This window comes from Pyxicephalus adspersus, chromosome 1, assembly GCF_032062135.1.
Source record: "Pyxicephalus adspersus chromosome 1, UCB_Pads_2.0, whole genome shotgun sequence".
Lineage (NCBI taxonomy): Eukaryota > Metazoa > Chordata > Amphibia > Anura > Pyxicephalidae > Pyxicephalus > Pyxicephalus adspersus.
In genome coordinates, this window is record NC_092858.1 from 139,604,199 (window position 1) to 139,630,082 (window position 25,884).

Consider the following 25,884-nt stretch of genomic DNA (forward strand, 5'->3'; position numbering starts at 1 on the left):
GACAAACATGGAAGGGAATGAATAATTTTGCACTGCACTGTATGTTTTTATTCTGTGTATATGGACTCTGCACAGTAACACTTTTATTATTCTTAGCATGTTGTGTACATAATATCCTTGCATGTTGTTTGGCCATAATGATCTGAACGCACATTGTATAAAATATATTTTTATTCATTCCATTGACAGATAGAAGGCTCCTCAGGAAGCCCCGCCCACTCTCCTCAGCCAGGAGCCTCCCCGTAAAGCGATCTCCCCGGCGGTGTCGTAAATCACACGATCGCCGAGCCAGGCGTGAGGACCACGTGGGTGTAGAGCTGGGCAGTGATGGCCTTATACCAGACAGCGGCGGGGATTCTGGACAAGCTGCACCGGAAAGAGGGGGCAGTGAAGACGCTGGTGTATGACAGCGGATATAAGGTTGTGTATGTTTTCTTCTACACATAGAGTCACGTGGCAGCATACCGAGCCCGCGTTAACACGTTGTTTTCTGTCATTCAGAATGTCCGTCAGCTGTACGCCCTGCTGTGTGAGACACTGCGCTTCTCCCCCGTGCTGGAAGATGTCATTACCAGCGCCGAGCTGCTGCGAGGGCCTAAGAAATTGCCGCTTAATCTGGCCAAGGTGAGAAGGATGGCTCTACTGCGCCCCCTGCAGGCTGGGTCATAATACTTCAGGCTGGTGTTAGCCTAGGCACAGGAGGAGGGCCAACCTGGGTGCCAGAGAGGAAGAATAGGTGGACAGGCACTTAGAAGAGTAGGTTAGGCACCATCCCTGGGGAATGGGAAGGGCTGGTAGGGATCAGTAGAAGGTGGACAGGGACTACACAGGGAACAGAAGAGTTCAGACCCCCAATTGCTGTGCATTATTAAATTTTGATGTCACAGTAAGTTGGAGGAAATCTTCCAAAGTGGAATTTAAACTAAACCCTTACATTTGTGATCAAGCAGGCCCTTTATTGCAGGACAGGTGATGCCCCTTCTGCAATGTTCAGCCCAGCATTTATAGTTATTAGGATAGCGATCAGGCATGTAAGTTTGTTTTATTGCAGGAGAGATGTGACCTGTCCCTTCTGCAATGATGAAGCTGCCTGGTCGCAAATTTGTTCTTGCTGTAGTTCTGCTTTAAGGGAAATCCTCTGCTTAAAGAGGAAGTAAACCCAACCCCCCCCCCTCCCAAAAAAAAAGAAATACACCTACCTTTTATCCCGCAGAGCAGTCGATTGGCCTGGAGGTTTCTTCTATTGGTCCCATGTCATCCTGGCATGCGTCTTCAGGCCGGCACGCTAGGCGCCGCCATTCTCTCCTCTTTTTCCGAGTTCTTCTTTCTACGTCACCTGATCCAGGCGCAAGATCGGGTGACATAGATAGGAAAAAAAGAATGCCCATCTCACTGTGCATGCGTGAGATTGGCTATTTCTTTTTCTTTTGGCAAAAGGAGCAGCCAAGAGCCTCCCAGGATGTGTGACGTAGGTATCCCGGGAGGCTCTGCGCTCCAAATTATTCTCGAAAAAAAAAAAAACACAAACAATTATAATTTTTACCTTACATAAAAAGGGTTGCCTAACCTTTTATGTAAAGTGAAACTTCTAAATTTAGGTACGCTTTAATATTTCCATTAGAAGATGTCACTTCACTTCCTTTCCCTGTCATCTGAAAATGAGCCAGTATCTTGAATCACTGAAACAAATGCAGAAAACGGGATTTTATAATTCTCTATCCTAAACAAACTTTGACCCCATGGCCAGCAGGACCGGTAATTGTACAACGGCAGTGTGTATGCTTTGTATATAACGCATCATGTATCCTTCTGTCTCAGGTGCTGGTGTACGATTTGCTGTTTGGAAAGGGTCTTCAGTGTGGCGGTCGCTGGAAGGCAACCATCCTCGCTCACCGTGCCCGGTTACAAGCTGAACTGGCAAAGCTAAAAGTAAAGAAGAAGGTCAGCAGCAATCAGGACTTGTTGACATCTATGGGCGGCACGACTGGTGGTACGTTAGAACCAATGATCATCTATTTCTAGCGTTCCTAGGAGTCGTGACATCAGAATGCTGCACCAAGCAGTGTGCATTCAGAAGAGAGCTGTATCGATTTTAATCAAGGATGCTGAGAGCATGGGAATGATCAGAACTGAAGGAAATTACCTTGCCTGTTCATTGTGTTTGTGTAAAGCCCACATTGTGACTGTATATACAAACTTTTCCAGCGCTACCCCCACCTCTCATTCTGTGCTGCAGATGCCACTTGCAGGCAATGGCTGGCATCATATGAAGAAGGGACATCACACACTTCATCACATGACAGTGCTCATGTTTAGCTGCTGCCTGCTAAGCATGAGAACTGCATCATGATGAGTGTTGATTACATATTTTCTCATGCCCCAGATATTTTGCAGTGGCAAAAAAAGAATAGCGGGAGTGGTAAAGGAATACTGGAGAGGTGAGCACAAAGTGGTTGGAGGCTGTACACACGCACACTAGATCTTAAAAACTTTGTTCTTTATTTTTTATTTTTCTATGGAAGAAAGCATTGTGAGGTGCCGCTCACTCCACCCCCCCCCCCTAAGACCAGAATACAGCGCTTGTTTGTTCATCTGTCACTGAAAATGATCGCAAAAAAATGTTTCCAGTGACAGTAAATATTTCTTTGTGTTTTTTAGAAATCCCATAGTGCTTTGGGAGCCCTCGTCCTTGAACTGTAATAAATCTTTAACTGTCAAAAAACTGCATAAAAAGATAAAAAAAATTGGAAAAGCAGATAAACCAACATGCCCTGATGGGAATCAATTTCTGCCATCAAACCACCTGGGGCTGGAAGATTCCCACCAATGAATGTTTGAAGGAATGTCAGATTCCCTATTTTTTAAATAGAGCCTTTAATCTTTGGGCTTCTTTTCTTTTACATTTGGTTAGAGATTTAATTGGTATTGCTCTCTTGGTCAAGTCTTATATACATCTTCACTGTCTCTAGGACCAGCCTTGCCACGGTATGTACGTGTAAACACGCTGAAGACCTCGGTTAGTGAAGTTATCACTTATTTCACACGCAAAGGATATACATACCTGGGAAAAGCACGAAGGTAAGTGCACTGCCATTGGTTTATGGTGGGGAAGTTTTGTACATGGAAGAATTGAAGAATTGTACATGGTTTATTGTGATCCTGGTATCCAGAATTGCTGCCAATTTTCAAATATGACATGGACGGCCAACACAGGAACCTGTACACAGAAGTGATAAGACTACAATCCAAAACATTGCATGACCTTAGATTTAGGGGACATAAATGGGTATTTGGATAAGGTTTTGGGAGTGTGGGACAGTAATATTTGACTGTTTCACACTGTACTTGTGTGTATTCTTTACATGTAGCATTGTGTGATTGGTATTGTCATTGTGAATGAGCTGTGCATTGTCTTTGTTGTAAAACATGTTTGTAATCTGTATGATATATTTTTTTTTTTTAGTATAGAGGAAATTGGTGAATTTGCACAAAAGCGTGGTAAGAGATTCCTCCAAGATCTCCACATCCCTGACCTGCTGGTTTTTCCTTCTGACACTGATTTTCATAAAGACTCTTTATATACAGCTGGACATCTCATACTGCAAGACAAGGTAAAAATAATCTCTGGCAATGGTGTGCCATCTCCACAAGTCCTGGACAGTTTTAATATTTGCTCATTCTTCTTTTTTTCTGTAGGCTAGTTGTCTACCGGCATTGCTCCTGTCTCCTCCTGTTGGGGCTCATGTTATTGATGCCTGTGCTGCCCCAGGAAACAAGACAAGTCATCTGGCTGCTATATTACAAAATAAGGGGTATGTGTGTCTGGAGAATGTGCATGACATACACTGCTGATTGACCTACTGTCATATATGCTGTATATTTATCTGCAAGCACAATGTAAATCTTTTTTGTTTCAGTAATTAATTCCAAAGATTGCCATACCTCCGAGCAAAGAGTGAGACACTGTTCTTTTAGATTACTGCAGATCTTCACTAAGGCCACATACACACGTGCAATAATTGTCGTTGGAAAGGATCTTTCACAATCCCTTCCAATGACAAACTACTGCACGATGCACTGTTCTGCTTCATGGAGAGGGGAAGGGGGGGAACAACGGAGCGGCTCACCGCTGCATGCTCTCTGCCTTCATATCCAATAAGATCGTTCCTCATCCATTGTCCGTGAATCCTCCAGGGCGGTCGATCGGACGATGGATGACGGTGCTGTACACATGCTGGATTTTCGTTCAATATCGGCCCTGAGCTGATTTTTGGACGAGAACCATTGCAAGTGTGTACATAGCCTAAACAAATTTTTTTTCTAAACTGAAACCCCAACACAGTTTAAGTCCCCAGACCTCTTACAGACAAACACGTATATACCTTTACTTGGTGACCATTGACAAAAAAAAAAAAAAAAATCTCATAAATGGGACATCACAAAGACAGGAAACAACAAAAGCCAGCCCCTCTCTCTCCTGTATATTTAATAATTTATACAAAAGCTGACAGGTCCGACAGGCATGTATAGTCCGTACTAACCTTTGTTTATATTTGATTCCTTGCCAGGAGTTAGAGTTATAGTTCAGAAGGCTTGCTTATTTTATCCACTGTGAGGGAGAAAGTCATCCAGAGTTCAGGTTTGCCCGCAGGTTTAAATAGACCTGTACTGTGGAAGCTGTGCCATCAAGGCAGATGGAGAGCTAATAAGTATTCATTCTCATTGCCTGTAGGCTCCCAGCAGCTGATTTTTTTTTTTTTCCATTTTACTGACCATGTTTTGTTCCCCATTGTGTCTTTGCTTCCTCATGTCAGAGCTGACCCCGATGACTAGTGATCTGATAGCTGGTTTGCATTGGATAAAAAATCACAGATCCACAAAACGATTGATACAATATAGAAAGATCCTTGCACTGCAGCTCCACATGTACAGCTTTTTCTTTAGAAACAGGTTGGATTCACTCCACTTGTACGTATCTACATTAAAATCCATTTTTAAACACATTGCATTAATTTGCAAGTTTTTTTGTATGAGTAGGAGCCAAAATACACTTTTTTATTTCCAGAAGAGGTGCTGAATTTGAATTCAGAATTTTGTGCAACATTTAAAAGTAGCATGTTGTTTTCACCCAGTTAATGGCGTCTTTTGGAAACCGTGGATTGTAGTTTGTTATTGCATTGGTTCTGTGTTTAGTAACATTTGGTCTGAATGGGGCCTGAGCAATATAGAAGTGACATTACTAAATCTTTTAAGGCTAGCAGTGTCTTTGGATGATCTCACACAGAAAATATACAACTGTGAGACTTTAGATAAGGTGTACCGCTATCCTTTTAGGAGTTTTTCAATGCTACAGTTTGTTTTTAAGGGTACAGCTTAGTTACAGCAAATATTTCCTTTTTGATTTCAGGTCCACTGAGCTTTTGACATAATTGAGGTAGTAAATTTATGCCTACGCTGTCTTTTCAGATGAAATATCACTCTTAAAATTTAACTATTGTCTGATTTTAGGAAAGTTTTCGCCTTTGACTTGGACACTAAACGGCTGGCCACGATGAGTACACTTCTACTACGGGCTGGAGTCACATGCCAAGAACTGGCCAACCAAGACTTCCTTACAATCAACTCAAGCGATCCAAAATATCAGAAAGTCCATCATATCTTACTAGACCCATCATGTAGTGGGTCAGGTAAGTTGATTTATTAAGATGAAATTGACTTTTTCACAGTATTCTAGGTGGGGTGGCCTTGGAAATTTGCAGAGCCTAACAAAAATTGTGGGGTAATTGTTAGTGGTCAGTGTATGTGGTAGATGAATGTTAGAGGAAAGAGAGTGTGAGGAATATACTGTATGGTGAACAATGATTTGCTGGAGGAAATGTGAAGGAGGAGCATATGTGGGGCCTAATAGCTTGTTGAGAATGGGGATGTGGTTGTGAAAAAGGGGGAAGTGTAGAAACTGAACTGTTAAGGGTTAATGCATTGTTAACATTTGTGGTCCAACTAGAACATACAGGAGGTGGCAGGCAATAGTTGTCACGCAATAGTTGTCACAGAGAGAAGGGGTAAAGCCTCAGATGGCGATATATATATATTTTTTTTTTTTAAATTTTATTTTATTTATTTTTTAAAGCCTTGTAACTGTTGTGACTATATAAGTTATTTCCTTTTACACATTCATATAAACATTTTAGTGAGCTTAGAAAGCTGCTCACTAAGCTTTTCTCCCAAAGGGAACATTACTTTGTACTCTATACTTTAAGGCAGTGTAGGGTGTAGTTATCTCCAAATATCTCTAGCCATAAAAGATGTATTTTGGCAACATAAATTAGAATCTTATTTGTTCGTTATTTGTTAGGCTTCTCATGCAGTTTTTAAAAATTCGTTATTCTATATTACTTTTACTTTAGAAAGTATCTGTTGCATATTTATTTTTTACTTTGTGTTTTGGTAGGCATGCCAGATCGCATGAGGACACTCGATGAGGAGGCAGAATCCAAGCAGAACGAAAGGCTTGAAGCTTTGTCAGCATTCCAGAGCAGAGCTTTATCCCATGCTCTCAGCTTCCCTTCTGTGCAAAATGTTGTGTACTCCACCTGCTCTGTACACCAGCAGGAGAATGAGGATGTGGTGAAGAACATTTTGGAACAACACACAGATTTTAGGTACAACAAAAGCCTTTGTTAATGTTCATGGCAATTCTATGCTTTGGTAGACTTTTAAAGATGTAATTTATTTCTGCATATATTATTAATTCTAGGCTGGTAAAGGCTCTTCCATCATGGCCTGTCCGAGGATTGAACACCTTCCCTGGTTCAGATTGCTGTCTGCGTGCCTCTCTTTCAGAAACACTCACAAATGGCTTTTTTGTTGCTTTGTTTCAGCGCAAAAACAAGGATTGCAAAAGGTAAAGGTGTTTACTACTGCTTGGAGTGGCTTCACATTGGTAAAGCAGTTTAGAAAAAACAGCTGAAGCTTTTTTTGAGGGCTGGGGAAACTAAGACTTTGGTGTAAATCTCATCTCAGCAATAGATTGTGAGCTCACTGTTCACAGGGCATGTGAGCATCAAATGTTGCTGTGCACTACATTTTTTCCTGGCAAAAAGGAAACGTGTACCAAAACAAATTGGTTATTTTATCAAAGTTTACAATGTACCAGTAGTATAATGTGGACTACACAGAAGGTTACTTTCATCTCTTTAGGACAGAAGGCTTCAGTGGTAAGGAAATGTTTTGATTCAACCACTAGGGGTCAGAGTAGCACAAGTGTCTATTGTAAAAACTTGCCCATTGCACAACAGGCAAGGTTGGGGATATTATAAACAATATATAAATTTTCATATATGTGTGTAAATGTGCAGAGAATGATCATGGGTGCAAAGTTTGAGAAGGGACACAATTGAAATGGCAGATGTGATGAGGGGGTGGCAATGCACACATATGGGTTGTGAAGGTTATGAGGAAGAGGTGTGGCTAGCAATATATATTAGGATTTACACCAGCAGGAAGTAGTAAAAGTAATGAGAGTAATAAAGGAGTTATAAAAAGTAATAAAAAGGTTAAAATAACTAGGACTGGTACCCTAGTTCCTCTTTGGTGTCTCTTAGATAAAGATCAGGAATGGACATTCCCTACTCTCCATCTGGGCCAACACCCAGGTATGACATTGGAAGCACCACTATATGTAGAATTGAGGTTATATTTTAGGTGTAGACCTAATATTAGTGGTTTTGTCTTGTGTACATTCATATTTATTTTGGTATGTGAATAAAATTGGTATGTATTCCTGGCAGTTCTAATACAGGTAAAGAACAGAGGGTAACGGATGTCAAAAGCACAGGTATTGCACCAGACGAAAAACAGAGCAGTGATTCTGACGATAAATCAGACACAATACATGTCCCATTGAAAAGGAAAGCAGACCATGTGGAAAATGGAAAGACCAAAGCTAAGAAACCACGAAAAAAGAAGCACAAGATAAACAAAGCTTGATGTCAAGTACAATGGTTTTTGCACTTTTTTAAATTGAGGACTGTATCTTTATAATGTACAGAATACATTTGAATATGAAACTTGCTATTTTTTTTCTGACAAGTAAAGTATTATTGTCCATACTGGGATATGCGACTTGTTAATTTGTTCCAGAAGGCTTTACATACTTATTAGCACCAGGGAACACTCTTCCAATAGGCTCAATTTGTGGCCATACAAATTGTAATTTGTGATCAATTTTAACAGACATCTTCACAAACAAGCACCTTAAAACCAACTGAAAATATTGATGCAAAAAAGATGCATTTTTAATTTTTATGGCAAACCCTGACAGTGTGGTTCTCAGATGCAGTGATCTTACCTGATCATGCTTTCACAAACTATGTCAGTAATTTTACTTTGATGGAGATCACTGTAGTGTTCAGGGTTTGTATTTTGTTCGTTGCTCTACATTCTGTTTCCCCCCAGTGCTCAACCCAGAATTTTTTTTAAGCCAGGTGGGAAGAAATTGTAGGTGGGTGGCAGCCCCTGTATTGTGACCAAACTCTTTAGTAACAGCCGGGTGGTGTGCCCAGCTAAAAGGGCCTGGGGAGAACCCTGTCCCCTTTAGTCTGCTTATAATAAGTCACAGTTCTTTCTGCTTCTGTTCAATATGGGGGAATTATTCCATATTCTATCTCAGAGCTAATGGAGATGCATGCTCATTAGTCTTACCCAGTGCTCGCACCCCTAGGTGCCATTTTAAAGTTTTGGGTACACCTCAGGAAATCTGACTCACAGGTCAAAGCTTTTGCTGTAACTTTGAATTTGAGTTTCCTTGACAGTTTTCTTAGGGTGGTGGGTTTTGACTTTTTAGAGCGGTTAAGGCTATAGAACTTTTCTGTTTATAAAGAAGCTGTATTACTGGATGCTGTTCTGGTGTTATCGCCTTCTGACAGCTTCTCAAGAAGCAACCTAAATACTAATGTTTGATGTAACTTTTTCCATCCGTCTTTAAAGGTATAAGATTCCTGTGTATTTAAAAGAAAAAGCCATCATTTCTTGGAGTACTTTACGGGTACAGCTTTTCATATTTATGATCAGAGAATTTTATAGGAACATGCAGAAGATTGAACTGGAGGGTTTAACTCTTACCAGGCAGTAAGAACACTACCAGCAGTGATATTCACAAGGAGATAGATCTTGCAATGGATTCAAAGAAAATTTTGGAATACAATTTATATATAAAGCCAATAAGACCCAGTATTTCATTTTTACAAACCATGCAACATCCCAAGCAATAGGAGGCACTAGTGGCTCCACATCATTCATAACACTACTTCTGCATCTGAAACAAGTGCATTTTCTAAACTATAGTCAGGCAGCAAACAGCACCCTAGAGACAGCTCTGCTCACCTTCAAGGAATGCTCACATTACAAATAAAGCCATAAAAAGATGCACTTGACACAAACCACTTAGAACATGTATTGGAAGAACTTTGTGCTACTTTTAGAACTTAGATCTGGATCTCTCCTAAACTTCCCTCAAGCAGTACACCTGAGAGTTTAAATATATCTAGAGGCCCAGGAACCACCCCGTCCCATTTTTCTACCAAAAGAAACATGTTTCTAGCACATCCAAAATTATGCTTAGCAAATGTAACAGGCATCCACCAAGTGGTCAGTTGCAAATCAGAATGCCCAATGCCCCAACTATCTATGCCCATTGGGCTCTTGGCCATCTTTGTTTGCGTTTGGCTCATATGCAGTCTGGTAAAGGGAACCCAAAGGTCAGTATGTTTACACATTAGAGAGCACTTAAGATTCTAACAATTGAGAGGGCTGAACCTGCCCCACTTACCGCATGCAAAGGTAGAGGAAAGAGCCACACCTGACCGGGATAATTGCCCAGATGATGGCATAGGAGCCCATGAGCAAAAGTCAACAGGACTGCACACTGCAGCTGTTTTGCATTTTCAATAAGCATGCTACATACAGCAGCCCTAGACACCATGTCATGTGGAGGCACACAGTACAGGAGGACCATCTTGTGTTGAATCCAACATGTCACAAGCACTTTGGGGCAAGGGCAAGGTCCCAGGGTATGGGGCAAGGGCAAGGTCCAGGTCCCAGGTACTCTGCTAGTAACAGATGGACATATTGTAAGTTTTCCCTCATTTGTGTCCTTACTGGGCAGATTCACCCTCTGTATCCTGGTGACTTGGTAATAGAACTTAAGGAAAATATAATTTTTACAAGTGGTTAGTGAAAACCAGAAGAGGGGGAACACTTGTTCTAAGGTCAAACATATACTCCAATAGGTTCATATTAAGACAGTCTATATAGTCAATTGTATACAGCAAGTCATCAAGATATACAAGACAAATACAAGCAATTTTGTTTTATTTAAAATGTTTTAAGACAGGACAAGTTATAAAAAAAATTCTAAAAATCCTCCCAAACCTAATACAGGCAAACTGCAAACTTCCAATATATATACACATTTGCCAAACATACACAAAGCCATACGAAAATCAATCTACAGCAGATATGAAGACTACCGCCTGCCTTGCTATAGGGCTTAGAACTAGTACATAAAAAAATACACGTTTGGATATTTCAGGTCTTATACATTAACACCAGACAAGGGTAAATATATATGTTATATGCTTGGTTCCAGGAATGCTTCTGCCTAATAAATATTCGGCCTTTTGGTTTAATGTGGAACATATGCATTAACTTCTATGGCAATTAGGACATGTTATGGTATCTTGACCTCAATCCTGGCTGTGGAAGATCACATTTGATAAAACTGATAGACCTAAAAAGGCCGGTGGACAGCCAGAAGTTTGGACCCTGCAGTTTCTTTATGAGCAAAAGCCGATGTTTAACAAATTTGATCTTGGTAACAGACAGCAAAGATATGGAAAATATATTTTGATTATGCATTCTACATCATGTTTACATATGTAAATTCTGGGTCCTGTTCTCTTGCTGCACCAAGCTAGGTATAATTAGACATTACAGGATCCAGTGCAAGCATGTTAGAGACAAACATTAAAGCTGATGACAACGTAACCTTTTAACAAATGTTTGTCTTAAGTGGGTGGGGGCTGCACCTAAAATTGGAAATCAAACCAAAACCACTATCCTATTCACCAAAAAACATCTGCATCTCATCACCACAGATCAGATTTGTTGGAGGCCAATTCAAGTTTTTTGGAACTTTGGACTGTTACAAGCAATTTGTGAACATCTGTCCTGGACTATACTGTGTAGAATTGCATGATTGGATATTACACATACCTCAAGCATATTTTCGCCAACATTCCACCCTAAAAGGTTCAGGCTTGATCGTAAAACAAAGCCCTAGAAGCTTGGCAGGTTCATTCATTCATGTAGAGATCACTAAAAATTGTCACATGGTTGATCACACGTTCTACTACTTCACTTATCACACAACCTCATTCGAACATGCCTAACACTCCCAAATCTTCCCCTTAGAGGTAGCTTACAAGTACGATTTTTCACAACACAGATAAATAACTGACAAATACAAACAGCCATAATTTAAGATCTTGCCGGCTTGGTAATTTACAGTCTGCACTGAAGGGAGAGAACTGTACAGAGTGACAGTCCCGACACTTAGCATCCTAAAGCTTAGGAAAAAAATATTTACACAGCATCTGAATCAATAACAGCTTCCAGCATACAGAAATACAGGCGCTAGCATGACTTATCTGCAAGCTATTGCCAGGAAGCAATCTGTATCCAGGAGAACTTCTAGACAGTCTTCTTGAAGGACTATGGGAAGTATACAGTGCATTGGGCAAGTCCAGTACAGACATCAAGTCAGTTTTCAGTATTTTGGAAACGGGGCAAGAAACATTCATTATGAACAGTTCAGTCATTTCAGAAGTTCCAGGCTTCAACACTTCTGCCTCACTGAACATATTCACACTGCTCATTAGGTGAACACCACCTTAATTTAGCAAGATGAAGCAGAGGCAGAAAAAAGGCACTGTAAATAAAACAGATTTAACAGTAAACAGAATCCTCAAGAACAGATGTATGACAGTACAAGTTTTGCAGAGTAGAAGCCTGAGCTTCCTTGCAACACAATGCTTGTCTGGAGGAAAGTGCATCATGGAGGTGAGAAAGTGGTAACATGCACAAGACAGTAGGTGATACAGTTTGGCAGTGTAATTGGTGCCGATTTGAATTATCAGAAGGAATAACATTGTTACTGCAATAGTCAATCCCTGTCTGCGAAAGATTACAGATCACGTTTGTTACATTTTTACAGCCTATTGGCACTACAGAGTGTCTATCCATTCAGATTTAAACAAAAAAGTCCAAGGAGCACACAACTTTTATAAATTGAGTATTCATTTCTTGCGCTGGTGTTGACGTCGGGCCATTACCCTCTGCCTTGCTCCTGACGGTTTAGAAGAAGTCAAACCAATCGAGAAACTTCCTGGGGTAACTGGGGTGCCTGGAACAGAAAAAGGATTGGAGATATTCAGTGCAAGGAACAGCATCAGAAACCATTTCACATCCATGATACAACGAACTCCATGCTAATTTTTACAAAAAGAAAAAAAAAAGAAACCGGGTGGATGTGAAACTTAAAACTTTGTACGAGTATGCAGATGGTACCATGGGCACCAATTTGGTAACTTTTGCAATTGCATGATGGGGGTGACATGATCCCAGCATCTAAACTCTCGCCATCTTGCAGATTTTAACCAATGCAGTTTCACTTTCAAAACAATTTCATTGATCCAATTCTGAAGGCCATAAAAATTCCTTCAAAATATTACACTTACCAAAAGAGGCAGGAGAGGCGAAGGATGGAGTAGAAGTATTGAATGGAAGGGGTGCAGCAACAGGAGAGTTCTGCCCAAACTGAGAACCTGAAATGAGAAGTCAGTCAATAAAGGCTTCTCATTTAACACACTGGCATACAGTACAATCTTGCCAGCAGTTGGAGAAATGGTCACCTTTCAACATGCACAATATTTTTGATATAAAATGCCATGCTATAATTCAGCAAAGAGGAGAGTAAAGTTCAATATTTTAGGGATTGCATGAATATTATGAATAGACGTTAGCCTAACTCCTGGTACCTTCAGATAACATCTGAACTCCTGTGTTACTCACAAGCTTCAAAACCAGCATTGACAACTTGTCCTATAAACGCAAGTACTGACCAGCTTTCTGATAATTGGCAATGAACTTATCCACAAGCCTTACTTTTGTTGCTGGGACATTTCACACAAAACCAGACCCCCCTTTCTACAGCTGGAATGGCACTACATCCATAATGAAAGTTATTACTGGTGGGTTGAAGTTACAACATCTCCTGGCAAGATATAGATGATTACCTACTCTGATGAAGAAATTTACCAAATCCTTGTAGTGTGCACAAGAAAATTAAACAGTGATTGGTTGTACTGAGATATAAAAGACCACCATGTGAAAGATGTTTTTGATGTCCACTTGAAAATACTTATGCTGTGAACAGTTATAAAAATTGGGCTGCTCCTCAGAGTACTAATGTACTAAATGTTTTAGTTATCTCTACGTCAAATGCATATTTGGACAAAAGGGAATATAATGTACAGAGCATATTTTCACCAGGAGACCTTTTTATTAAATGTGAAGGCAGAAACAAGTTTTAAAAGTAGAGTAGATCTGGTGTATGGTATTCAAGCAAAAGGATCAGATGTGGATCCTACCACAAAAAGGTGAACAGTAGTTATAAACTCCTTCAACCCAATTCTAAGCCATTTTAAAGCAGAGATCCTACTGCAGTCAAAGACTGGAGCGTTATTAACCAGGTTCTCCAAAACAAATGCATGGGTGTTCTCAACTACATAATTGTAGAGATTGAATTTCATGAAAAACTAAGGCCACTTACCAAATGCAAGCTTGTTTTCAGCTGGTGCCGGTGTCCCAAAGTTCAAAGGTGTACTTGGATTTGTGGCAGAGTTATTTTGAGCCAAAGAGTTCCCAAAACCCATTGGCTGGGCAGGTGTGGCATTTGGTGTACCAAATGTTGGAGCAGAGTTAGAGTTTTCCCCAAAGGTAAAAGGTTTTGCTCCAAACAGGTTTGTAGCAGGGGTGCTGTTGGTTTGGGTACTGTTCAAATTACCAAAGGTTGTTTTAGAGGCAGCAGAAGTAGCATTTCCAAACGCAAAAGTAGAATTTCCTCCAAATGCTGGTTGAGAGTTAGCAGCAAATGCTGGCTGGGAGCTGCTTCCAAAAGCTGTCTGGGTGCCTGTTCCAAATGCAGGTTGAGTGCTGGATGACCCAAAACCAATAACAGATTTTTGTGCAGGATTTTCTGTTTGAACTCCACTCCCTGAGGTGCTGTTAAATGCAGATGTACCAGAGTTAGTCGGGAACGCAGGTGCATTTGAACCAATTGTAGATGTAAATGCAGAGGTGTTTGATCCAAACAGTGGTGTTTGCTGGGGTTGAGACACTGTTGTAGGTGCAGGCTGGGTACTGTTAAACATATTTAAGCCTGAAGTAGCTTGTGAGGTAGGCTGCCCAAAAACAAAAGGTTTGGCTTGGGAATCTGAAGGTGCATTATTTCCATTTACTGGAGCAGGGATTGACGCACTAGCAGGGGTTGCAACCGATGAGAACAAAGATGAAGTAAATGTGTTTGTAGTGCTGCTGGTAGATGTCATAGGAGCCTGAGAAGGCTTAGTCGCACTTTCTGTACCGAGAGTTGTATTGGTGCTTTTCGCTCCAAACCCAGAGAACAGATTGCCTGCAGCAGAGGATGTAGAATTTGTCTGGAATGTGAATGATGAAGAAGCAGGTGGTTGGGCTGTAGAATCCCCAAATATTGATTTGAATGTGCTTGAAGTTGGTGCTGGCTGACTGTTCTGTTCTCCAAATATTGGTTTAAAACTATTTGCTGAAGAGGCAGAATTTGATGTTGTAGGCAGCCCAGTAGAAGAAACAGCAGAAGTTGCCACACTTGTTGGAAAAATTGGCTTAAAACCAGACGGTGAATCATTTTCCGAAGGTTTAGTAAGAATCTGTAGCAGGCTAGACATTGGAGGCTCCGCTTTGGGCAGCACAGTATGAGTCAATGACGATGGTGTATTGCTTGAGCTTTCTGTAGCTGTTGGAGCAGGAAGGGAAGGTGCTTTGAGAGGACTGCCGACACCAAGAAAGGCAGATTGGGAAAAAGTTGAAGATGTGGGGATTTTGTCATTTGAAGTGCTTGTATTCACAGTTTGTGCTGGAGCTACAAAAAGACAAAAATGTAAATCTCTATAATTTCAGTGTTCTGTAAAACTACACAAAGCTTTACTTATACATTTTCCTAATAAGTCCATTAAAATATTGCCTGACCACAATACAAATCCATGTTTTTTGAAACAAGTTGTAATACATATATTAGGACTGAAGATAAAAGACATGCACTCATTTTTTACATGCCATCAAACAAACTTACCTTGTGCTTCCTCCTTATTCTGCATTTTAGCTAGGCTGAGAAGAAGAGGGTTACTACTAGCAGAGGTGGTTGGTAAAGTAGGCGCAGCAGCTGCTGTTGTAGGCAGACTGAACAGTGAAGAGGATGTTACAGTAGTTGTTACTGTGGTGGAGGGTGCAGAGCTTGAAGAAACTGAACCTAAAAGAAAAGGAAAAATCTTAGAGCAGCCAAAGCATTGTAAAGTGACAATAGGATTTGTATACTACAGAACTGAAGATCAGGAAAATAATCACTTTAAATACCTAAATCATGTTTAGGGAGAAAATATCAGTGAAGAAGTTTGGTGTTTAAAGTGAGGATAACTTTACCTAATTTGCCAGAGGAAACATTAGTAAAGTCCCTAAACATGTGAAAAACCAAATTTTTGGAACTTAAATCTCAGCCTCATTTAAAACACATGAAAATGCCCACAAAAACAAATGCTGGAATAGGATGCAAGAGACTTCATTTAAGTCAATTATTAAAGTTAGGCATCTGAAAAAGCACTTGTGAATGCAGCCGAATGAATCACCTGTAATGCAAAAATGTAATTGGGGTTTTTTGTTGTTTTTTTTTTAATATAAGCGGTTTTAAGCATTTGCAGGAGTAAAGAAAAAAGGCTAGTCTGAACCTAACCTAAATTCAGATTCCTAATGTCATGTCCAAACTTTATCCATTGACTACAATTTAAATCTCTTGCAACGTATTCCAGCATTTGTTTCCATGGGCATTGTTGTGTTTTGATTGAGGTATAGCTTTTACTGGCAGAATAAAGTGGTTAAGATGCACAAAATGAAATCAATGGTATTTCTATAGAGAAAGTGTTTCATTTTGTATTTCATGAATAAAAATCAACCATTAGAGATTTGCATACATGACACTCCTGTAGCCTAGGTCTTTAACTGCTGCATACTATATTGCTGCTAATGTGACCAATATTCAAAAAAACAAGCTACTGTTTTTACAAACGTGTATATTAAAGTTTGTAAGTATTTTTTCTATATATGCACATTTAAAAGCCTCAACAGTGATTCTAGAGGTTTATTTTAATACCAATTACATACAAAAATTCAACCTCTTAAAAGTTTTTTTTAGCTTTACCTGTCATCAACACTAATGTTTTAAAAATTACCAAAACAGCCAGGCAACTAATATGTATGCAACAAATTAGGTACTTTGCCTACATCTGGGTGTGAAGCAAAAGCAGCCTCTGTGATGAATAGCCTAAAAGGCAGTCCTTCGTCCATAAAAGCATTTTAATAGGATATCTGCAGGTGTTCTAGAAACCAACCTATTGTACAGCGTAAGGGACCCATAAAACTTACCAGTTGCATCTTCCAGTGCCTTGTTCAGCCTTTGTAGAGATGCAGTCTTTTCAGAGTCAAAGTCTTTTGATGTGATGCTGTATCCAACCAGAGGTGGAGGGGGCTGTGAAAAAAGCCACACAATTAAGCGCTATGTACATTTTAGAACCCTGGACCCCACAATAGCCCAGTTTTGTGTTGTGTAACTTGTAATGCCTTAAGGGCTGGCTAAATTTTGACTACAAGCAGATTTGTTTAGTTTTGGTACTGTAGTACTTCAGAAGAGCACTAAAGTGTAGATAAACAATGACTCCAATCATGTTAAAAGGACAATGCCCTGACCTGTGACAACGAAGGACACAGATATCCCAAAGTCATCCTTAACAGCTGTACACTAGCTGGGCAGGATTTTGATAAAGTTTTTTCCGCATCCCTTAAACAAAACTTTACTAAACTTATTGTCGTCTTAAGAAAATACAAATTTATTAGGATCTTAAATAGAACAAACAGTCATCGCAGGTCTAGTTCTGCTTAAAGCGTAAACACCAATTCACTTTTTTTCTACAAATAGAAAAAAAATAAAAGGGCATTGTGTAGTCCTTTGGATATGTTGCACCAAACAAAGCCACTTATGTTTACTGAGCTGACCACCTTTAGTTCAGGATATGATTCACATTTTTTTTTATATTTACCAGTGGGTACTGATCAGTACGTCCAGAGTGGACCAGCAACACTTTTTTCCTTCGGGCTCCAACACTTCCATTTTCACTGGAGTTTGCTGTAGAGGACTTTGGAGTGTCAGTAACTGCAAAGACAGCATCCAAATACAAATTTTAGTCTTTCACATTCTGATTGACAATGGTTAGCAGTAAATATATTTAAACACTCACTAAAACAATGTCCTTGACTTACAATGCCCACTGTGGTCTGCGTCTTGATATCCAGGAGTTGACGGACTAGCTTCATGTGATTCTTCTCTGTAAAAAGGTAATTGAACTATTAGATTTTCTTGAGTGAAAGCTTTAACGGATTTTAGTACATACTATATACACTTCTGCCGAATATAGAAATCGAGATACTGCACATGCTTCATTACATGAACTTTAGGAACAATATCCAAAATTATATATTTTAATTATATATTTTACCATTTTACCAGCCTTGTAAAAAAAAAAAAAAAAGTTACATGCATTTATTTTTAAACCACAAGGATACAAATAACGCTAAATAACTTGACACAGAACATCTTTGGCACGAACACCATCATTGTATACAACCAAGTTAGTTTGACTAGTTACAATGCCACAACATACATTTTCCAAAAGTGGAGACTACATTTTAGGTAAATCCTACTGTAAAATTAAAGCAATTTTTCCAGTTAAGTTTGGACATCTAACTTTATTACCTTGCTTTTTTGGCTGACAAATCTGGCGTCTGGCTCCTGGAAGAGGGCGAACTTGAAACCGCAGATATATTTTGGGATCTCTTTCTTTTCTACAAATCAAAGAAAGAAAGGTTACCTATTTATAGTTTAAAATTTTGTGCAGCTTTGCTTCTCAACCTTTCTCCAATGCTGGCTATGATTTGGCAGATATTTCCACCATGCTACTTACACAAGCACCAAGGGTTTTTTTTATTTTAATTATACTGTTTTTTTTTTGAGAGAGTCATTTTTCAAACAGATCGTTAGAGAAGAGGTAATTGTTAGAAGGGAAGGGTTAAAGAGTAGCCTGCTGTATATATATATATATATATATAAAAAAAAAAAAAACATTCAGAAAAACTAAAAGGGAATCTACATCAGTATCAATGTATTCAAACTGTCAAAAATAGTCTAGCAGGAGTGTCTAGTCTAGTAAACATTAGATCAGAATCTTAATGGGGGTGGTCATTTTGGATTTGCACATCCAAACACCCTTAGGTACAGAGTCAGATTAACTATATATATACACTTTTGTGCCAAATCCTGATTAGTAACAGAAAAGCTGTCTGATAATTTGTACCTAGAAAACATTTAGGTATACAATACCTGCAAAATTAGTTTGCTAGAACTGTAGGAACTGGTGATGGCATTATGAGAAGCCATTGTTATTCCATTCAATGTAGAACCACTCAATGAACTAATGGAGGAGGTGCGAGATCGTTTGTTAGAACCGTCTTCCATAATGTGTGACCCAAGTCCTCTTTTTAAACTGTCGGTCCTAAAAAGGGGAAAACAAATTCAAACATTCAGTTTATACATATTGCCAACCATACACTGAGTATGAGTAGAAGTCATTTTAAAGATATGCGTTCAGACTAGATAGAGAGGATTTGGAGAGCAGTCAGAAGATAATTGTATTTGATCTGCAGATGACCTCCTCCCAAGTGGGTTTTGCATAGGCATAGTAATGTAAAACCCATCTAAACAAAACCTAACATAGGACCTGTTGTTGGACTTACCAATAGTCTAGGCCAGATTTTTATACTCCCTATTTATGCCTTTATGATTTTAGCAGTTTCTTCCTCAACCAAATGTTCAAGAAGTAACCTTAAACACAACACAATAAAAACAGCTCATGGTATTGTCAACTGGATGTCGACTCTCTACCATCCACTCCACTTCCCAAAGTTCCCATTTACTTACCAGATGTTCAAAAGCTATAAGTAAGCATATCTCCAATAGCTCAGCATAGTCCGTAGAAAAAAAAAAGCATCTATGGTAGATGTGTCCTGGCCAGCCCTGCCCATTCTTGTTAATGGAGTATCAAAAGTTTCCCAGTTGCAAGCTAAAGGGGGTAGCTGAAGTGTAGTCACTCCTTGAAATGTAGTTTGAAGAAAAATGCTGGTGTTTTCTCCCCACTAGATATGCACTAATAATACAAACGCCTGCCTTTAAGACTTGACAACTACTATATCTGTCTATTATTAGGGCGATTGATTGGCATAGAGACTGGGGGTATACAGTGCACACATTGGTACTTCAGCAATATCACAACAGTTTATCTGAGAATTACATTCATTACATCAACTTACTTTGAGACATGTGAAGGTAAAGTTCCATTTGGTAAAGAATACTCAAATGAGGAGTCTCGGCTTCCATTGCTGCCTTGTCTCCTAAAACATGTGAATACAAGTATATGTTTAAATTTAATAAACTTCCACACAATGGGATATGCTAAATTAACCTAAAATCAAAATAGGAACCACAGTTGCTGGGGGTAAATATGCAACTCATAAGGTCAGACTGTGGGCAGAATCCACCTAAAACTATAGCCAAAGTAGAGCTGAACAGGGCATGTAAGGTAGAAATATTTGGTAAATATTTCATATTATACAACTAATTTCCAACCCAATCATGAGAGGCTTTACTTTTTTGATGTAATCATCACACTTAAATTTTTTTTGCAGTGGTGCCTTTTTGGAAAGCTGAAAATGACTTCATACTTAACATTGCATTTATGTGCAATATTTTATGCAATGCCAATGTCCAGAAGCAGTTAAAGGCAAAGCTATTGGGAATTTCTACAATCAAAGACCGTACTTTTGTTTTATTAGATCGCTTGTTTTGTCTTACCTTCGCTTGTTTTCTAATTCTCCACTTGCACCGTGCTCTTCATCTTTGTTCCTTTTCCTGCTTTCTCTGATTGCATTAAGTACAGTTTCCTTTGCACATGGATCTGGTGCACTTTGAACCAATGGAGATGCTGGTCCTGGAGACAGTAGGTTATTAAGTCTGGAGAGGAAGACAGTCAAAAATTGCAAAATTAGGGGATTATAAGATCTCTAGTTAAATCTACTCCAAAGGTAATAAGACACCCATGCCAACTGCTTGTAAATTTCTAAGTCAGCTAATCACATGGCTGCAACTAAATCCATTTAGGTATGTAGAAATTGTCAGGACAACTGCTAATGTTTAAAGAAAGCTTTAGAATGAGGAACAAAGGCAATTTAGGAGACTTTGAACATGGCACAGTTGGTGCCAGATGGGCTGATTCCCTGGGCCAAACACCATGTTGAGGTACCTAATGAAAGAGTGCATCAGTAGGTCTCTATCTGGGGGAAAAAGACTAGATTAAAAGTGTGGCTATTACCAGTGCCAAGAATTATTTACAAAGGCTTGCTTGAGATAAATAAGTGTGTAACAAAGCATACATTTCTAATTGTTAATTAAAAACAGTGCAAAAGAACAGACCAAAGGGAAAGGTGAATCTAACTGCACCCACCAGAGTACATAAAAACAAAACCCCCCAGAGTACATAAAAACTAAAAAAAGCCTTGGTGTTCACAAGAGAAGCTGTTAATAGGTAAATATCTGACTATCCATAATTTGGCTACAGAAACACTTCGGTACATGTTACATGTATAAAAACTGTGTTAAGTTGTTTGACAAATGCACCACAAGGAGCAAATACTTTGTTAGCCTTCAAAACACATCTTTTAGGGTCAGGAAGAGATGAATAGAGATTACTTACACAGGTGAACGAGCGATATTTGGATCTGGACGGGCAATTTTCACAGTAACAGGGCTGCGTACCAAAGATGACTTTGGTGAGAGTAAGCATTTTTTCTGATATCCATCAAAATACACAGTTGGCAGAGACCCTGGCAAGCTGTACTGTGGTTGGTGGATTGGGTAACGTCTGCGTGGGCTCAGGAAAGCCCGATTGGACATACCAGGAGTTTCTCTAAAAGGGGAAGAAAAAGGAATAAATTTTTTTTAAAAAGCACATACAGAAGTAAAACCTATTCAAATTACAGACCGCAAATATTTTACAGATAAATGTCAAAGAATTTCAAAGGCTTATAGGGTTGAAGATTAAGGTAATAACACTGTTGCATGCCAACACAGATAAACTGTATGGTATACATGGAATCTGACATTGTCTAGAGACTTCTAGACAACGTGTGATCACTTGAAAACAAGTTCATATTCCCCAGTATTCTCCACCATCATCAGGAGATACAATTACATGGAAGGGTGGTAAAACAGTCCAGTTACAGGTTACCAGGCTGATCTAGCAAATATCGTATACTTGTTTTAAAAGTGCTGAAAATTTGGCTAAAACCAAGACAAAGTATTTTGGTTCTCTATGCCTATATCCTGCAGGTGAAGGAATAACAAATGACATCATATCCAAGTAGTTCAACAAACCACTCCATCCCTTTAATGTAAACCTGTGTCTAGATCACATACACTGAACGGTTTACTTATTCTGAATGGTAAAGGTTATTTAAACCTCTTTATTTTTTTTAATTTTAAGGCCCTCATTAATTTCTGTAAATGTTAACACTGAAGAAATGTATTGTCAAACTTCAGAAACCAAAAACCTGCCCAAGACAGCTGTAGATCCTTAAGCTGATAAAGCTGTAACCCTTAAAATCAAATTATTAAAACCGTTAGAGGTCAAGAAAAGATTTTCTTAAAGCGAAACAAAACCTTGGCAACGCACCTGTTCAAATTCCAGCAATGCTATTTTTCCTTTCACTGATCTTTGACCATCTTCAAAAGCTGTACCAGGATGACAATCATGTCATACCAGCAGATGCAAGGTAATTCTGTATACACATTTACAGTTCAGCTTTTTGACAGAAACCCGGAGTGATCAGGCAGGTAAGTCACATATTAATGCAAAAGACATTGCATGCCCCTTTCTGCAATAATGGCCTGTCTGATCATACAAACCTAAAGCCTAAACGGGATCACAGAGTCTACTGGGATACTTATATCATGTATCCCAGGAGGCTTTGGGCTGCTCCTCCTTCAGCACACAGCCAAGATCGGGCATGTGTAGAATGGGTTTTTCTAGGGATTTACATTTGCAGGATGTCACCCAATCTCACGCTTGGGCTATGAGATTGGGTGAAATATGGAGAAGGAAGATGGTGGCGCCCACAAGGAAGAGGACACCAGGACAGTGAGGAGCCTGTCCAGCACCGGAGGGATCGAGGGTTCTGAGGAAAGTAAGTGATTTTTTATTTCAATGAAAGTTCCACTTTAAATTATGAATACAGCATGATCTCCAAAACGCCTATATTCCAGCATGCCAAATGATCTAAGTAATAATGCTGAAATATGACTAAAAACTGTAACCAGGCAGATCCTTTAATGCAGAAGGGACAGGTGATGTCCTATCTGCAATAACATAACCCTGACTAATTGCAATTTTTAATGGTTTTCACCCATCTCCACTCCAACACAGGTCATCTTCCACCTGATCCCAGGAGTCATTACTTCAGTCATTTTGACTTGACTGAGATGACAAGTCCCCCCGCCGTAGTTCATTCCGACTTGGGGGAACCCTCAGCAGAATGTACAGTTCGATGCTTTTTCTCCTCAAATGACAGCAAACATGCAAGTATGTTTTATTGCAGAAGGGACATTTCCTGCCCCTTTCTGCAATAAAGTCCTGCCTCATTACTGATTTTGCAAGCTCAGCAATGCCTGAACTTGTGCTCAGGCCACACTTTGCATGCACAAGATCTTGCACCCGGTATTTTCATGCATTAAAGAGGACTTAAGCTAATTTTTACTTTACAACCATTTTATACAAAGTAAAAATTTGATTTTTTGATGAAGCCCCTCCAATCCTGTCATGACAGTCACAGCAATTAAGAATGAATGGGAGCTCAGGGCCTCCCGGGATACCTTCATCACAAATCCCAGCTCCTGGCTGCTTCAAAAGAGGCATTTTCCTACATCAAGGGGAAAGAGATGCTGATCTCAGACATGTACTCTCCCCCCCCCCCCCCTTTACAGTAGGCTAGGTCAACCAATCTCATGCCTGCACAGTGCGAGATGGGTGATGTAGATAGGAAAAGGAAGATGATGGTGCCAGGCACTTCCTCCACACTTCAACAAAGGAAATTTCAGGACACCACGGGACCCAATCAAGAACTTCACCACGAGGAAACTGCAGAATTAAAAGTTTTTCTTTTCAGTATAGTTCCGCTTTTAACATTCCCTTGGTGACACCATTCCCATGCATGTGGCATGATTCACCAGTGTATCGTCTGATGACCCCTACTATTCTGGTATTTCCTGCCTTGGTAACTACCACCACCAGCACACATTACCCTGGAAGGTGCCAGAGGAGAAACACACTTTTTTAGGTCTATTATAATTAAAGTGGACTTAAACACAAGAAACCACTCGGAGGTAGTACTATTAGACAAGAAGCATGCAATTCATGTTACCATGAAGCTCCTTGGCTTCTAATGGCTTTCTGTTTAAAGTGGAATTAAACTGAAAACAATATGACATTTAATCCTGCGGGTTCCTCGATGGCACTGGTCCTTCCCGCGATCTGGTCCTGCGTTGCCCTGAATTCCTTTTTGTCCCAGTGCTGAGGAAGCACTGTGCGCCGCCATCTTCAGTCTTCTCGGCAAGTCACTTGGTTTTGCACTGCACAGGTGTGAGATCAGGTGACTTAGCCCGCTTTAAAGGAGGAAAAAAAAAGTCAATGCGTAAGATCGGCATCACTTTCCCTTATTAGAAAAATGCCCCTTCTGCGCATGTTCAGGTTTGGAGCATGCACAGAAGCAGCAACCAGAGCCTCCTGAGATGACTGATTTAGGTATACCTAGCCTCAGCAAATCAAGATTAAAATTGGAGGTGCTGCACCTAAAGGGTGTTGCACATAAAACAAAAAATGAACACCATTTTTCCTTTACAGATAAGTGTAGTACACCCTTTTATGTAAAGTGTAAATGTTGAGTTTAGGTAAACTTTAAGAGGTACGGTGTATGTCACAGGCGTAACATCATGCAAGGATCGCCATCTTCCCAGAAGCCTGCTGTAGATCCAGCAAGTGAATTTGGCAGCCTCCATGTGAGCAGTGATACCAGACCTTGCACCACACAGCACAATATATGATATATATATATGATAGATATATATATATATATAGATATATATATATATATGATAGATATATATATATAGATATATATATGGGAAGCATGCTGGGCAGAAGCTCACCACACACCAATGAGCTCAGTTCTCCTGTAGGTTGGCTGTCAGATAATTTAGTATTGGATCATTAGTAATGGGGCATTGAGCCCTCACCTACCTGAAAGACAGGCGCCTGGCAGGGGTTGGCACAGCTGGATTAGGCCTGGATAACTTCTCCTTCAGTTCCCTGGCACCCCTGCCCATTCCCCGGGCCGGGGGCTCTTGCTTGCCCAGATAGCTGCCCATAAGTAATAACAAGGAGGAAGGAGTCCACTTCAGGCCCGGCTCCCTCTGTCTTCTATATCCCACAGGCCTCTGCCGCCTCCCTGCCGCTCCTCCGGTCACCAGTCTCCAGTCCAGGTATCTCCAAACAGAGGGCCCAGAGGTGTAATAAAGCCAGGCGCCGGCCGCACACACCAGCACAGCGCTGAGGAGAGGGAAGCAGTACACCACCAGGAGGAGAAGCAGGGCCGCAGTCACAAGTAAGACAAGCGACTGGACTTCCGGACGAGCAAAGTTCTGAGACACCTTCTTCAGCTTCACCCACCACCCTCCTCCATGCCCGCTAGACGGACACATGATCGCCCGCGCGCCGCGCCAGGCCTTAAATACCCAGCGTTCCCCGCGCTCGCTATCCCCCAGCCGTCACATCCTGTGTATCCATGCAACGAGCTTACACCACGCCCACATATTCATTTCAAAAAGACTCCCGCAGCCCGTCTTTGTTAGCCGCAGGGAACGTCATTTCCGGCGGCTGGCCTTGGATTTGGAAAGTTACACGAAGAAATGGCCCGTAACCTTAACCAATCAGATAGCTAAATGTGGTCACGTGCGTGATAAAATGATCCAAGACGTGTGTGCAGAAGTCATATGAAGTGCATGGAGGTCATAGGGCGGACATACCGGCTGATAGCGACATATCGCGGGGGAGGGGGATGTAATTGTATGGTGACGTCAGCTTTATTGCTTTCATTCTGGGGAGATTCAAGAGAGAGGTTCTAACAATGAACTCCAATTAAAGTGGACATGTCATCAAAAATTGAACATAAGGCTAAACAGTTTTATTATTAATATTATTATTATTATTATTATTAAGGATTTTTCCAGTTAGGTCTATAAATATTTGGACAGAGACAACTTTTTTTATAATTTTTGTTCAGTACATTACCACAAATCATTTT

The 25,884-nt window shown here is 40.1% G+C and overlaps 2 protein-coding genes across 3 annotated transcripts; one reads left to right on the forward strand and one right to left on the reverse strand.

Annotated features, from left to right (window-relative positions):
* The first annotated feature begins 242 nt into the window (after positions 1-242).
* Positions 243-8,117, forward strand: NSUN5 (NOP2/Sun RNA methyltransferase 5). The gene is made up of 10 exons (XM_072429010.1): positions 243-420; positions 502-624; positions 1,819-1,990; positions 2,970-3,078; positions 3,464-3,611; positions 3,697-3,812; positions 5,509-5,687; positions 6,452-6,662; positions 6,758-6,904; positions 7,791-8,117. Exons 1-10 carry the CDS (start codon positions 328-330, stop codon positions 7,987-7,989), a joined length of 1,497 nt encoding a protein of 498 aa, XP_072285111.1. The 5' UTR covers positions 243-327; the 3' UTR covers positions 7,990-8,117.
* Positions 8,118-10,354: 2,237 nt separating this feature from the next.
* On the reverse strand, positions 10,355-25,331 carry POM121 (POM121 transmembrane nucleoporin). 2 transcript variants are annotated; one of them, XM_072429023.1, is made up of 13 exons: positions 24,822-25,331; positions 21,225-21,437; positions 20,327-20,485; positions 19,786-19,866; positions 18,800-18,971; positions 18,176-18,264; positions 17,683-17,747; positions 17,463-17,575; positions 16,792-16,894; positions 15,449-15,625; positions 13,892-15,238; positions 12,798-12,884; positions 10,355-12,463 (listed from the first exon to the last, which is right to left on the reverse strand). In XM_072429023.1, exons 1-13 carry the CDS (start codon positions 25,280-25,282, stop codon positions 12,357-12,359), a joined length of 3,174 nt encoding a protein of 1,057 aa, XP_072285124.1. In that variant the 5' UTR covers positions 25,283-25,331; the 3' UTR covers positions 10,355-12,356. The 2 variants fall into 2 exon arrangements, with proteins under 2 accessions (XP_072285124.1, XP_072285131.1); XM_072429030.1 differs by lacking the exon at positions 19,786-19,866.
* Positions 25,332-25,884: the final 553 nt, after the last annotated feature.

Bases quoted from the DNA above. Each gene is read 5' to 3' on its own strand.
- NSUN5 (XM_072429010.1), top strand. From the start codon at position 328: ATGGCCTTATACCAGACAGCGGCGGGGATTCTGGACAAGCTGCACCGG. The intron at 3,079-3,463 runs GTAAGTGCACTG...TTTTTTTTTTAG, and splicing joins TACCTGGGAAAAGCACGAAG to TATAGAGGAAATTGGTGAAT. The intron at 5,688-6,451 runs GTAAGTTGATTT...GTGTTTTGGTAG, and splicing joins CCCATCATGTAGTGGGTCAG to GCATGCCAGATCGCATGAGG.
- POM121 (XM_072429023.1), bottom strand. From the start codon at position 25,282: ATGTGTCCGTCTAGCGGGCATGGAGGAGGGTGGTGGGTGAAGCTGAAG. The intron at 17,576-17,682 runs GTAAGTCAAGGA...CTGTCTTTGCAG, and splicing joins CGCAGACCACAGTGGGCATT to TTACTGACACTCCAAAGTCC. The intron at 12,464-12,797 runs GTAAGTGTAATA...TTTCTGTTCCAG, and splicing joins CGCCTCTCCTGCCTCTTTTG to GCACCCCAGTTACCCCAGGA.